Raw genomic sequence first — 15,296 nt, forward strand, 5'->3', positions numbered from 1 at the left:
GCAATGATTCATGGGTCCAAAGGAACAAAGTAATCGGGTAGCGACACAAAAGACTCGAGATTTCGTCGGTTGAGCTAGATTTTTGATCCATACATACATTATACATGGCTCATCATGGTACTCATCTAGGAATGAATGAGATTGCAGTGTGGTCTGGGGACATGTTATCGAGTTAACGATAGATCAGAGTAATGCGAAAGCGGGATATCTAATTAGGTCAATGAATGGGTTTAGGAATCATTCCAAACTAAATTTGGGTCATATTCAGGCATTTGTTACATTAAACCCAAAAACGCCCTGTTCTGGGTGGGCATATTATGTATTATGTACAAATTACAATACATACATGGAACATGTGATGATCAGAAACCTCGTCGTTAGGAAATTCTTCCATACCTCTACCCTCTGCTTCTCTCCTCGGAAACGACCTGGTACAAGGGTACGTTTTCTCGTCCCCGCTCTCTCTCTCTCTCTCTCTCTCTCTCTCTCTCTCTCTCTCTCAGGGTAAGATGTCGATCATTTGGGGGGGAGATTTTGATCATATCGATGTGAGCCCATAGAGATGTGTTGAATCTGCGTATGTGCGTGTGAAGAGATACATAGAGAGAGAGAGAGAGAGAGCATTATCCCCCCTTCTAGAGATGTTGTTTCATGTATATATCTGTGGAGAGAGAGAGAGTGTGTGTTGTGTGTGTGTGGGGGGGGGGGCATGTCAGATTATTCAAGCATATTCGATTTTCCTCATCTTGGAGAGATGTTGATGAATCATCAATGTGAATGAGCTTCATTCCTGTGTAGAATCCATTGCCAGATGAGGTGATACAAAAGCGAGTCGAAGCCATTGTTTACCGATATCGCAAGAAGAAGAAACCTCCTGATGAAATCGACTGGGACTTCCGTAAAGTTGGCAATTATGTGAGAAATTGAAATTTTGCAGCTATATGTGTTCTTCCATTGTCTTTTTTTTTTTCTGTGATTGCTTATAATGAGTAATCCTATGACTTTCCTTTTGATTTTTGCTTCTTGCAGAGGATAAAAGAGCAAAAGATTCAGGAGATGTACAAAGAGTACCTGCGACTCTATCATCCGGTGAAAGAATAAAGCCATATTTGCATTCTTTTTTCACTATAGTTTTCTTGTATTTTTATGCTGAAATAATCATCTGCTTTGCTAAAAGAAATTATGAAACCAATCATATATCTGTATTTGATCAATATTATTGGTAATGGTGATGCAAGTACTATTCAGATTGCATAAGTCAGGCGGTTTTACTAAGATTTATGAAGCACGTTTTGTTCTTGTTTTACTATATTATATGATTTTTAAAGCATTTTCTTGACATTCCTAATGCTCATAATTGCAAAGCTCTGAAAGTATATGCATGAAAAACAGGAGCAGTCAGGTGATGAAGTTAAGAGAGATAAGTGTGAGCATAATGAGAAGACAAAAGCCCAGAACAGTGATGATGGAGAGGGTAGTGAGCGCTAGTAAAAACCCTTTTTATATGGTTGAATTCCGTCTCAAGTAGTTATTCATTGAATCTTGGATACTTAAGTAGACATGTATGGTTTCTTTTATCACAGAAACAATTTGGATCTGGAAGTTTTCTCCAATATTGAAATCATGTGTCAATCAATACACAGGATAAAAATACAAAAGTATTTTGTTCTTTACTGCTTTGAAGATGTAGTGTTAAAGATAAACCCCGGTACAGGTATTCTGTCTTGTAATACAGATGACAACGTTTTGACACTTGCCTCTTATCAGCTCCCAGTTCATGTGTTTTATCTCTTCTGAATGTGTTTTAACTCCCAATTGGTGAATTAGACGCGTTTTTCTTCCCACGCTTAGTGAAGGCTTTATCATCCTTGTGTAAGTCCAATGTCATCCCAAACTCAAATTTAATGAGTGAAGTTTTCGTTAGAAGTAAATGATTATCTACTAATGAAGGAAGTGTGAGAAAACTCAGGGTGAATGGAAGGAACTCCATAGCCATGAGCACAGAGCATTGTATTAGCTGCATAGGAGCTACCACAGTGGGAATCTGCTACAGCGAAGAACATTCATATAAGATTCCAATCAGGTATATTCAAACTCAGTATGCAAGCATAATTCTGCTAGTCGACATATTTATTTTGTTGGGGTACAGTATGCACCCATGTTTTCAATCCATTCTGCCTACCCAAAGCGTAGAGATTATTACATTGAATCCTTAAAATGACAAAAAAATCATTTGACAATACCAGTTCGATTATAACTTAACCTTATCTTAACGTGTTCTTGCTTGATTTAGGAACCCAATAAATGACTTTAAATGGTAAGAGTGAAAAGCTACTTATGCGCGAGCACATTTCTATTCCAAATAGTTCTTCTATTGTTGCTAGTACTATTTTATGAGAATCACATTCTAAGTCAAAGATATTGGTATCTTCTGGATCACAATTTATTCTTTTTCTAATGTAAATGGTAGCAGATATTTGATCGACAGCAACCTCATGTGTGTAGGCACATTGTGTGCACAATCATGATCAAACTCTTTTGGAATATAGGAATGCCATGGCCATTGAGAGTCAATTATTATGGGTGTACCAAAGTTGTTGAGACCTCAAGAATTTAGGGAAGAGAAGAGAATGGTGTATAAGACAATATGTACCTACAAATCGACCTTGCAACATAACAAGGTTATGCATTATTTCTTCATAATGAATAATGACCCGATAAAAGAGTTCTATATTGATGAGCAAATTTCTCAATTGAGAAATAAAGGTATTGGCTTTAGGAATAGATTTTCCCTAGGAAATAAGCTAAATTGCCATGTGGCCATGTGGCCATGTGGTCGCTTTCCTAACTTGTCATATGTTATGAGCCATCCAAATCGTGAGCATACAATTAGATTTCGTTAGTTATTGCTTATTTAATTTGTAGAGGCCTAAGGAAGCAAAAATGAATGTGGATATTGAACAATGTTTATTATTCGACTATTTATTGTTCAATGCCTAAAATTAGATGAAAGTTATCTAATTGTTTATTTTCCTTATCAGAGTGGTTAGTGAGAATACATGAAGACCTATGTGTATATACATCTTTACAAAGAAATGTGAGCATATATTTGATCCTTGTATTTGTTGGTCGGCAACAATGTCGGTGAAGAACAATTCTTTAAAAGAGCTTCTTTTCTTTAATATGTTTACATTTGGTACATATCTATCTATCACGGATGTTCATGTGATAAGGAGGGAATAAGATAGGTGGATCAATTTAAGACTTTATCGATGTAGTTGAGGATGGAGCTAAAAGGCATTTAGATTATTTGTTCATACTAACACATATGGATGATTGGAAAGAATAAGAACCTTAAATATAGGAGAATGAACATATGCATTGATAGAAACACATGCGTAGATAACGTGATAACATTTCTTAAGTTGTGCACTACATGTACTTATTCCATTTAGCAAAATGAATGCAAAAACATGCACAGGTATTAGGATGAACCATTTTGGAGTGAAATCTGTAAATGTGGATGGACATAAAAATAGAAATCATCTTCCTTGATCTACTACATTTATTCCTAGAAAAAATAAGACAAATCATGAATAGCCATTAAAACATAATTCATCTTACTTAATCTACTGCATTTATTTTCATAGAAAATAAGACAAATGAGAAGTTAACATTAAAAAAAAGGCATTGTAGATATAATTGTGTCATCAAACTTTCACCAAATAAATGCAAAAGGTTGATAATCAACCCAAGCATTGCAATTCAACTAAAAATTTCCCTTGATGTTATGACCATGTATTGATCACAATATATGGAAATGCAGATCCCTAATTGAATGCCATATCTAGGGATAGACTTCAGGTTTGTTAAGAGTGCATAAGTAATTGTAGCCTTGTAGGTTTTAAATTACCCATTTGGATAAATACTTTTGTTCATTTCCTTGAGTATGGGCTGGGCAGATTTTTGGAGAGGGGAAGATAGTGATGGTTGTGTTACATTTGATTAAAAAAAATCTCAAAGGTTTATTTCATTCATATTTTCATATTCACCTACATGCTCTAGGTAATTTTCCCTTTTGAGGAAAAAATCAAGCAAAAATCACTTGGTGTCCTTTGTCCAACATTGTAACCACAAATTATAGCTTAATTGGAGATGGGTTGAAACTTCATTCACCGCAAAAATATCTACGTACAATCAAAATAAAAACAAATTGGATGTTCATTACTCTTGTAGTTGGAAGCATTTATAGAAGCACTTGTATGTATCAATACATGAATGAAATAATAATAGAAGTAACTATAACATGCGTGACTAACTCCCTACCAAATTCAAAGAAGCAACCATATACGTTCTACACTAAAACATTATGTATTTGGTTAATGAAAGAATGTATCGCTAGTTTTTACAATGAGTATGTACATACATACACACATGGTGGGTATTTTTTACAAATCAAATGAAGATGATAAGTGTTAAATGACATGACCAACTAGTTCATGTGTTCGACTTTTATGGACTAATTCATGGATACCATAACAACTTCACCGAAATTTCTCAAAGTGTCATGATGATTATTTAGCACATGAAAAACCTTTCATGGTTTTTAAAAAGATCCCAGTTGGTCATATATTGATGCTTAGGTTCTTGATTTCATGACTCCTCTTTTGAGCATATAGATGTTTGATGTGAAGCAATAGTACACCGCTTACGAGGAGGGATTCGCTAGATTCCTATTTGATGGAAGCTTGAAATTATGAAGTTGTGACCAACTCATTAAATGTTTGAAGTAGTGCATTACAAATGTCACTTTGAAGCAATGAGAGCCATGTTGAGAATGGCTAATGAAATATGTGAGCACTAAAAGTTTTTCAAATCGAAGAATTTTTGTGACTATATGATGTTAGTTCATATTTTTTTAAATACTAACAGAAAAGTCTTAATATAGGTTTAGAATCAGGGTTATTATACCCCTTTTGTTTGAATAATACCACTATGTACCTTGTCAAAAGAGTTATTATTTGCACCTGCTCACAACTCATTGATGTTTAGCACTAATGTGATCCATGTCAAAGTTTCACAAACTAATCATATTCTTCATCTTTTGATAAGGATGAGCGTTGATGGTGTGGAGGTTAGAAGCATACTCTTGAGGGTCGAGGAGGTGTGTTGTACTTGATCAAATTAATATTTGATATATCTACCCTTGAATGGATAGTCATTATTCATTTTCAAATGAAGATGAAGGAGATGGTCGGATTCGTATGGATGATTCGACATGAGGGATAGTTGTGGGCTAACCAAGGCGGCCCACTGCGTTCTACATCAACATGGTTCATCATACCTCATGTGACATTATAGGAGTTGCAAGTTGGAGAATAAATGAAAGGAAAAGGAGGATAATTGCTATCATTATGGAGTCAGAGGAGATGGTCACATTCGTACGGATGACGACATAAGAGCGAGTGATGTGGACTAATTATTATGGCCCACTACATTCTGAGTTCACTACATATACAACGTCTCATGTCATTCTTTTTCGTCTTTCACTATCCTTCTTTGTGGTTTTCATAGGTCATCATGGCTAGAGCCATTGTAATGTTTTCAGCCTAATCATTTCGTCAAGTATGCAGAATTTCTACTAATGAAGAATAAATTTTCAATAAAAAGAAGTTTCACAAACTAAGTTTTTGGGTGTTTATCATGTTGTTTTGTCACTCTAATAATAATGCATATAATCACTACGTAATCTTGACAATAATCAGGTTTTAGGGTTGCCTTGAATTGCTTAATGTGATATTATTAAAGTTATCAACGGGCCAACGTAAAGTGGACTTATTATGCATAATATATTCGAGTTATGATTAATGTTATTCTTTACCAATTTTCTACTAATGAAGAATAATTTTTCAAAAAAAAGAAGTTTCGCAAACTAAGTTTTTGGTGTTTATGATGTTGTTTTGTCACTCTAATAATAATGCATATAATCACTACGTAATCATGACAATAATCAGGTTTTAGGGTTGCCTTGAATTGCTTAATGTGGTATTATTAAAGTTATTAGCGGGCCAACGTAAAGTGAACTTATTGTGCATAATATATTCGAGTTATGATTAATGTTATTCTTCATCATCACCGTTATTATGCAAGTAACTAATGAGCACATACTTATTGTGCCAAATTATAGGAATATTGCATACTCAAATGAGCTTTGCCACTAGGTAGCCTTTGCTTTATTATTAACCAGATTTAGAATAGTACTACTACATTACTTCTCAATATAAGTAGAAACTTATGTTGATAAGTAATGTAGTAGTATTATTCTAAATAAGCAATTTGTTATGTGTTGCACTTTACACATGTGCAAAAACATATTGAATGATAGATTTAACGTAATTGAGAGAGCTCGTGTATTTTATACTCATTGCATAGGTTGTAAGAAATATATACTTAAATCGATATAACATCAAATGTACTTAATATAATGGAATACTTGGATCGCACCAAACAATTTATGTTGACATTTGACTTGTCAATGGGTATGCTAATAGTTTCATTGAATTCTTGCATCCTCTCCCTGGTCCCATTGACTTGTCATGATCATCTTTGCAAACCGAAAAGAAAAGAGAAAAGGAATCCACCTTCTTGATCAAATGCGTGAGTATCAACCAATTTTGACTCAAATTCAAACATGGCATTGTGTGTCAAAGCACAATGCAAAATAACAAAAAACCCTATACAAACATTCTAGACTTTCGACACTCCACCATTTCAATCTAAGATTTGGATTCAAAATCACCCTTGACAACATAAATGGAGCATTCAAGAACTTAAATAAAGTGGAATAAAAAAATGTTCACTTTGTTGAAGTAAATGTGCGCTTCAATAGCGTTGCCTCTACACTCAAGAAGACTGTGAGACTTGAGTGTGAACCTCTGGTTACCAAATTATTGTGTAATAATTCATCATCTTACATTAATTTAATTCTTAATGTGTAAACATTTGGTTTGCACTTTGTGGCACTGAGGTATGGGTTCCAACTCCTTAGACACGGTGTCTCATGTTTTGTTTTAGCTATGAAAATCTTCATATGTTTAGTTTGAGAACATGCACTATAACAATTTGTTATGGAAGAAATTGGATATACAAATACTCTTTATATAACCCACCCATTAAATTTGATACCATTGCTTTTAAAATTTGTTATGAAGCCGATGCCATTGAATATTATATATAGGTACTTGTAATGCTTAAATATTTAGTATTGTCTTAAGTTATGTACCTTAGTCATGATTATCATTCATCAAGAAAATATATATTTGTTTGATAATGTAGGTGAATAGTTGGTATTAATTTTGACAAATGAAACAATAGTGAAATTGGTATAAAAGTCATGTTTAGGTACAAGAATTGTGTGGTGTGGGTTTCAAATGCATGACAACGATAAGTTGGCAACTTGGATCCCAATAGATTGTACTTGTATTAGCACATCAAGATATATGTAAGAAGTGAATAAAGAAGGAAGGCGTGGGCCCCAATAAATCCAAATGATGCATGATTTTATGAATATATTCACATCCACAAATGTGTATACACGAGTGTCAAGGAGCTCTCTAGGAGTTTTTAATGAAACAGGAACTAATGTTTCACGTGGGTGGAGGCAATGAGATTCTTGTTTCCAAGATGACCAAGATCATCGTCGAAGGTATGAAGCAAGGTAGTGAACATCTTATTTCAGATGACCAACCCATTGACCATGTTATACTCTTCTACCCCCACACTTTTAGTATGCCTTCCCCTTTTTCATGTTCACATTATCTTACACACATTCACATTTTAATGTCTAATTTTTGCAAACCCTGCATTTCAACCATGTACATTTTATTCATCCTCAACTACATCCTTCACACCCTCTCTTCAACATCACATATTGCTACATGGAATTCTCCATCTCATATGACCATTCAGCTTTATGTAGCAATAATAATTATTATTGTTGCATAAATTTCTCCCTATCATATGACCATTCAATTATAGTGCTTATTTTCCTCCATATTATCATTAAGCCAACACCCAAGTTATTGATTGCCGACCAACAGTTAGAGGATTGGTCTATTCTCCTTCACCATTTTCATGCATCACAAAAATGGAATCCATACAACCTTAGTCACATGTGTTATCGACTAATAAGAACAACACGAAACATGACAAAGAAAGATTATCTTCCTTTATGTCTGCTTGTCGTAGGGGCCGACCTAAGACCCTCCCATGAATTTGCCCAACAAAATGGCAATGGATCGTATGACCTGAAAATGCAGGTTCTATTCTTGTTGCTTGTAGAAATATAATGTAAACTCTGAATTCTCGTTTTTGTTAAAAAGTCAAGTTCACTTTCCTTGCCCCCCTTGTCGGGATGCGTCATGTAGTGGGTGTCTAGGGATTTGGAGTTTATTGCCAATATTTAATTTGTAGAAAATTGAGTTCTTGAACACTATATGTACATAACGTACGAGCAAGGTGGACTACCCTCCACTAAAAAAATGCCTAGAGTATATTGTGAGAATGAGAATGGTTGACAATATCAAGTTAAACAACTACAAATTAAATCCCGATTAGTGAATGCTTCATTGGGTTTCACAAATTGTCACTATGCAATGTGTAAGTTAAGAAGTGAAAATAAACATATCACAAATAAATGCTTCAGAAAACATGCCAATTTTCTCTAACAAAATGCTGGTTCAAAAAAAAGGCATGTAATGGTATGAACTCCACTTTTTGTTAAAAGATGATAATGGTTGTCAATGGGATGCTCATTTTTGTAATTAGTAAAAGATGTATGGCTCTAAGGCCCTGACACAAGGAAGGAGAGGGTTGTGTTATTTATCTACTCTATATGTATATAAAATTCGGTAGTGAGATACTAAAGATTAATGCATAGTACTATTCTCTTTCTTTAAAAACATTCTAGATTGCACATTGGTCAAAGTAATTGGAAAATCTTTTCAAGATCTTTGAAGTGTCTAACCATTGGTTACACTTTGATAGCATAGAACTAAAATGAATGTCACTGAATGATCCCATAAGAACGAGTAGAAGGAACCTTGCATGACTGGTAGTTGTTTTACAACAACCCCCTTGCATTGAGCTTCGCATTTCAAAGAAACAATTAGACTCTCTTGATCGACCAATGACATTTTGCGTCACATGCAAAACTTTTGAATTTGCATTTTTTTGTTGCTTTCCTAACCCTTTTCTTCAATAGTTATTCTATATTATTGCTTACTATCATTCATTCTCTATGTTAATTGGGGTTCAAAGTTCACACTTTCCATCACAAATTTCAAAGTATATTCTTCTACTATAAAGTCAACTTTATTTATGGCTATCTGTTTGTTGAAATATGGTGGGGATACCATTTTTGTTTCTATATTCTTGATTCTTTTGTGCCCACGATATCGTTTCATTTATATCCACAAATGTGGTATATCTAGTGTGACTATTCAATGCGGCGTAAATATGATTATCCAACAAACTTGTGTCATCTTAGACTTAGAAATAAGGGACGTGCCTAAATATAAAAAATAAAACCTCTTTGTAATTTACCACTTGAATTGGGGACATGATACCTCAAACTATGTTGTTCAAGTTGGAGCCTAATTATATCTTCAAGACTATTAAGTTAAAAAATGGATCGACCAATAGTGGCAAGTCTAAGAATCAAATGTGGCCATTTCAAAGTTCTAGAATACTACCATTTAGTTCGTGTAGCCATTTTTGACAAGGACACCTTATAGAGCTTGGGATATTTCCATCACTAAGAGTTGGATGTATCGCTCAAGAATAAACTAGGTGGGTCAATGTGCATGCAATGTTGTTACTTTAAAGCACAATAGGGAAGGTGTTCACATTCTCAATCCATTATAATTAAGCAAGATAGTGAGGATGCAACACTTCACATTTATACATTTACGAGCTCATCAAACGTCCAATAGGACACTGAATTTTTTTAAATGATATGTATTGGAGCATCGCACCACCATTTGCCACGGGCATATGTGAATATTAATAGAGTTAACTAGCTATTTCCAACTATGAATGAATGTGTATGTATCACTATATATTTACGAACTAAATCCCATACGTAGGTCATTGTACACGCGCGCGCACACTCACACATGTATTCTGAAATAGTAATAATAATAGGGTTTTTAGTGGACTACCTCTCACTTTGAGTCCTACAGATGTCAACGTCTTATACATGCATATGGAGATAGATATATTTTTAACAACCATGAGAGATTGATAACGATTTGTGGGATGAGGGCTATCCCGTGTGAAGATCTATCTTGGGTTCTTTCAAATTTATGATTTTGATGAGAGAGAGAGAGACTAAACAAACAAGCAATGCCAAACATCCAAAACCCTTTGAGTCGACTGAATTTTACTTAATGTCAACCATCATTATAGTCATGATTTGGGATACAATCCCATGTGCATTTGTTTGGTTGATAGAGTCTTTGTAGCTATGAGTTGAAAACAAATTACACCTCTCAATTTGTGTTTTACTAATAATAGAGGCACAAATGTATGGTCCCTATTAGTTGTTGGATCTTATGCCATAGGGCATGTGATGCACACCAATACTATACAAAAAGTTAGATTCATTCAAAGAGTTTGATTTGATTGTTTCGGAGAAGTATACAAGATGCTCCATTTCTACATATTTTGAGATGGACTTTACATAAATATAAAAAAAGATCAATTAACTTTGTTTATCTTTCAAGAAACAAGGGAAGAAAACATATTGCTAGTAACCTTGGAATTTCTACATCTCCGAGATTGATTCAACAATATTGTTCCTAAAGAACTAGGTCCATGGACCACAATTGAGACCTTTTAGATCAATGACATATCCCATAAACACACTGATTTCCATCAAGGAGACGTACAACCATCACTAAAAGTCTTTCAATTTTGTTATGAGCTAATGTCGGTTGTAACTCTTGTTTGCATGTAAGCTGAAGTCCAAAGTATGATTAAAATCCAACTTATACTTGTTAAAGAATGCAAAAAACCAATAAGATGGTTATGGTTTTGTAAACATGTTATATCCAATTTGAGTTATAAAACATAACGCAAAAGAAAACCACTTGAGAGATTACATGGCCCAACATTGTTGCATATCATACATTTCATAGAAATAATCGTGATAAAATATAAGGAAAATTAAAAGAATAGTTTTTGGCTAATTAATCCATAGGGACGTCAATTCCTTAAACACCCACCCACAACTTTTAAAGCATTAGATGCATGTGGCTATAAACAACATACAATATCAACATTAAAAATCGTGGTTTGTATATGAATCCTCGATAAGCCAACCCATGTTGCTTCAACATCTTTGGATTTGTCACCTTTTTCTAATTTGACATGAGAAGAATCCTTGGCGATTCTAGATTATAGTCGATATTGTGGCCTGAAGCTTAACGTGCTTTATGTTAGCTTGCCTTCAAATCCCATAGATGTGGATGACATAGGTATCCCATAGAATGCAAAACTATTTTTTTTCCTTGAAAGATTTTCTTCAATAATATTAAAATATCGAAAAAATACAAGTAAAACTTATCTGCCTGTAGGCTTACAACGTAATGTATGTACACCTAAACCTGTACATAGAAAAACAACTTATACAGGGCTTTTGAACCTTAAACGGTACATTAGCATGCTAGTTTTGTATCAAGAAAGGGTCCATGGAAGATGATAATTCCATTGAGGTCATTGATTTGTCACTACAAAGAGAGGCACCTTCCTCCATAAGTGAAGAATCTTCATCCTTCTTTTATGAATATTTTCTGGAGAACCGCACATGTTATCATATTGCCCACGAACTACTGTCAACAATGTCTCCCATATCTCAAGCAATACCTCTGGAAGACCAAGCTTTACGGCATCGTAAAGTCGACTGCATCTACATTTCCATAATACCCATAATGTTATCGTAGTCACAAATTTCCAAATCTGGACAGATCACACCTGCTTTCGAGGTTGCTAAAACAAACAAACTGATATCAATCTTCTGTTATGTACTGTCCTGGCCTCTTGTATATCATCTGCCTCATACAACATCAAGCTAGAGTGTAAAATTCCCCACATCGCTACTCCCCATGAGAACAAGCAACCAACATTGACAGTTAGGAATAAAGAAAGAACTTTATTCCATACTTGTTGAGCCAAGCGACAAGACCAAAGGACATGCATGCTTAGTAGTCTCCGGCGTTGCATAGCAAAATCCACATTGCCTAAGATTATGTGCTACATTCCCTTTTAATGTTTGGCCAACTGATAATGCTGCATGCACTAGTAGCCATCTAAAAAGAATAAATTTAGAGGGCCCCTTGAAAGACCAGATCCATCTCCAATATGTTTTCAACTGCAACGTTGAAACACCCCAGTTAGTCCAATGTTTTTGTGCTACTGGCGCCATTACATTCATAGACCTGAGTAATGACCTTCCTAGCTTTACTGAATACTGAAAGAATGCAAAACTATCTGATGTTGTCAAGTTTAGGAAGTTAATGCTTCAAAGTACCATGAAAAGTAGCCCCATGTACCCAAACAAGGGGTTTGTGTCATATTTAAGATTTTGATAATATTTCTAAAGTATCATGGAAGGACACGAACCATATGAGCGCCACACCTTGAAGGGACATCATGCAACATTTATGTACCATAATGCCTTTGTGAGCAATACTTCATTAAATCCATGTGATCCAAAGTATATACACATTATATTGCACCTTGCATGGAAGCAAATTAATGCATTCTGCATTAGTAGTGCATAGGGCATTCTAGTGGGGGCAACAAAGGATGAATGCATTATCGAAGTATTTCTTCATGGGATGATGGATCCATCAAAATGTTGGCTTGAAAATAGAAATTTGAGGTGTGGGAGTCAAAATACTCATGTCTCTTTTCTTTTCTCAAGACAACATGAAATGAGTCTGCTTGTGAAATAATGACCATATGAGAGAGATGGCAAACAATGGTATTGGTATTGCAACAAGTTAGGGGTCACCATGCATTTTAATCTCCAAAAAGTGATATACAGATTTGGTTTATGTACGTGAAAGTTGTGAAAGTTACGAGCAATATTTTAGTGCCTCCTCCTCCACCACCATTGAGCACACGTCTCTTCTTCTTCTTGTTTCTGCTCATAGAAAAGAGCATGCATGCATGCACATACATCACATACACTACACACACACACACACACACACACACACACACACATACATACATACATACATACATACACATACAAGGGGGTGTTTTGAGAAATTCATGAAAACAAAGACGAGCATTTTTGATAGATTTATACACGCACACACGCACAAACACACCCCTATCCACCCGCACCAATATAAGGGGGTGTTTAGTGAAATTCATGAAAACAGAGGCGGCGTTTTTGGTAGGTTTCCGACATGATACATACATACATACATACATACATACATACATACATACATACATAATGATAAGTCTGTATGTATGTATCTATCATTATTATGGATGCACACGTGCTTCTAGTGGATATATATATGGATGGATATGCATATGCACACACACACACACACGTGATTGGAATGGGACAAAAGGGGATGAACAACTTTGAAACAGTCCTCCTTCTCTTCTTCTTGTTTTTATGGGACAGGAATTGGAGAGAGTGCATCCGCTTCTCTAAAAGCGCATGCAATAACACATTCATTCATTCATTCATTCATTTCAATACATACATATTGAAATTTGAGGAGATATAATGTATGTAGCTAAAAAAACGAGCAATCTGTGTGTGTATGTGTGTTTGGTGTGATATAATTTTACTCCAGCTTTCCATTACTCTGTTCCTTCACTCTCTCCCTACTTTCCTTTTTACTCTTCAGTTGACGAGTCTCTTGTGGGTCCAATCTCTCTCTCTCTCTCTCTCTCTCTCTGTGTGTCTGTCTTAAGTGCATCCCATCTGCTACCCCTACGCATATCATCCTCTTCATCCCCTTGCTTGCTTACTTCCTCCTTTGTATGCTCTGTCTCTCCCCTGTTTCTTTCTCCTTCTCCTCCTTCTGATCTGTCCTTATTTCTTCTTCTTCTTCTTCTTCTTCTTTTTTGTTCTATTTCCTGCTGCTCTGCTGCTCACAAACACCAACTCTTCCCTCTCCTTTTCAAGATTGAGGTAATCTTGTGCACAATATTTCATTTTTGGTTTGTGTGGGAGTGATAAAATCGTTCATTCTATTTGTTTGAGAGGCAGCGAAAGTTTTGTTTCAGTGAGAGCCAGAGAGAAGACTCTACTTAGGATACTGTTATTTGAGAGAGTGAGTGAGAATATTCTATTCAGGACACAAATATTGAAGAGCGTGTGTGTGTGAGAGAGATTCCTGTTTAGAATGCTAATGCTTGCTTGTTAGATCAATGGCGATTGCAACTTTAGATTATTAAAAAGAAAAGGTAAGTTTTTAACCTACTTATAACTTAGTTCAATTATGCCTTAGGATACTGGTCTCTATCTAAAAAATAGCATGGAGATCTTGATCCATTCCAACAGATCCATTAATTATTATACATAAAACAGCTCAATCCATGGTTGAGTTATCCACTTCTCACAATATTCAATCATTTGCATGATATTGAGATATAATTTATCCATCATCAATGGATATATATTTCCATTGATAATTCTGCATCTATTTAACTGAGCTAATTCTGCATCAAGGATGTTTATGCTTAGTCCTGGCTAACTTTTTTAATGAGCGTCTCTTTTCCTTCTCTGAATGTGAAAATTTGATTATCAGTGTAGATACTCTATATGATATAGAAAAGTAATTATCCCTATTAATGGATATAGATGAAATTCAATTTCATTGTTCTCCTTGGCCTAGACACATATGTCTATAGCCATTGAAATAATCAAATTGAGAATGAGGCATTTTTGGTAGGAATGTCTGTTTTAAAAGAAAGTTTGCCATAACTTATTTTAAATGCCATCATAAAAGATAAGTTTGCTATAGAAGCATCTAATTTCACATACTGGTAAAGGACAAGTTGGCATACTGGCGTATCTATTTCTACATGCTACCATAAGAAACAGTATTTGTATGATGATGATGATGGTGTTATGTGACTGACTAGATCCACGTGTGCAGTATCATATCTTGTGAATTGTGTATCTGTAGAGTTCTACACATCTTGTTTGGGTTGTTGATTGATCTATATCCCTGAAAATCTCTCTGCTATGCTTTGGT

The 15,296-nt window shown here is 35.0% G+C and overlaps 1 protein-coding gene across 1 annotated transcript; it reads left to right on the forward strand.

The window, feature by feature from the left end:
- The first annotated feature begins 322 nt into the window (after positions 1-322).
- On the forward strand, positions 323-1,782 carry LOC147868479 (uncharacterized). The gene is made up of 4 exons (XM_087319723.1): positions 323-439; positions 799-915; positions 1,030-1,089; positions 1,393-1,782. The coding sequence occupies exons 1-4, from the start codon at positions 347-349 to the stop codon at positions 1,486-1,488; spliced, it is 366 nt and encodes a 121-aa protein (XP_087175849.1). The 5' UTR covers positions 323-346; the 3' UTR covers positions 1,489-1,782.
- Positions 1,783-15,296: the final 13,514 nt, after the last annotated feature.

This window comes from Azolla caroliniana, unplaced genomic scaffold (genome assembly GCF_043228905.1).
Source record: "Azolla caroliniana isolate FFs.n. ecotype wild unplaced genomic scaffold, voAzoCaro1.0.p SCAF_1, whole genome shotgun sequence".
Taxonomy (NCBI): Eukaryota; Viridiplantae; Streptophyta; class Polypodiopsida; order Salviniales; family Salviniaceae; genus Azolla; species Azolla caroliniana.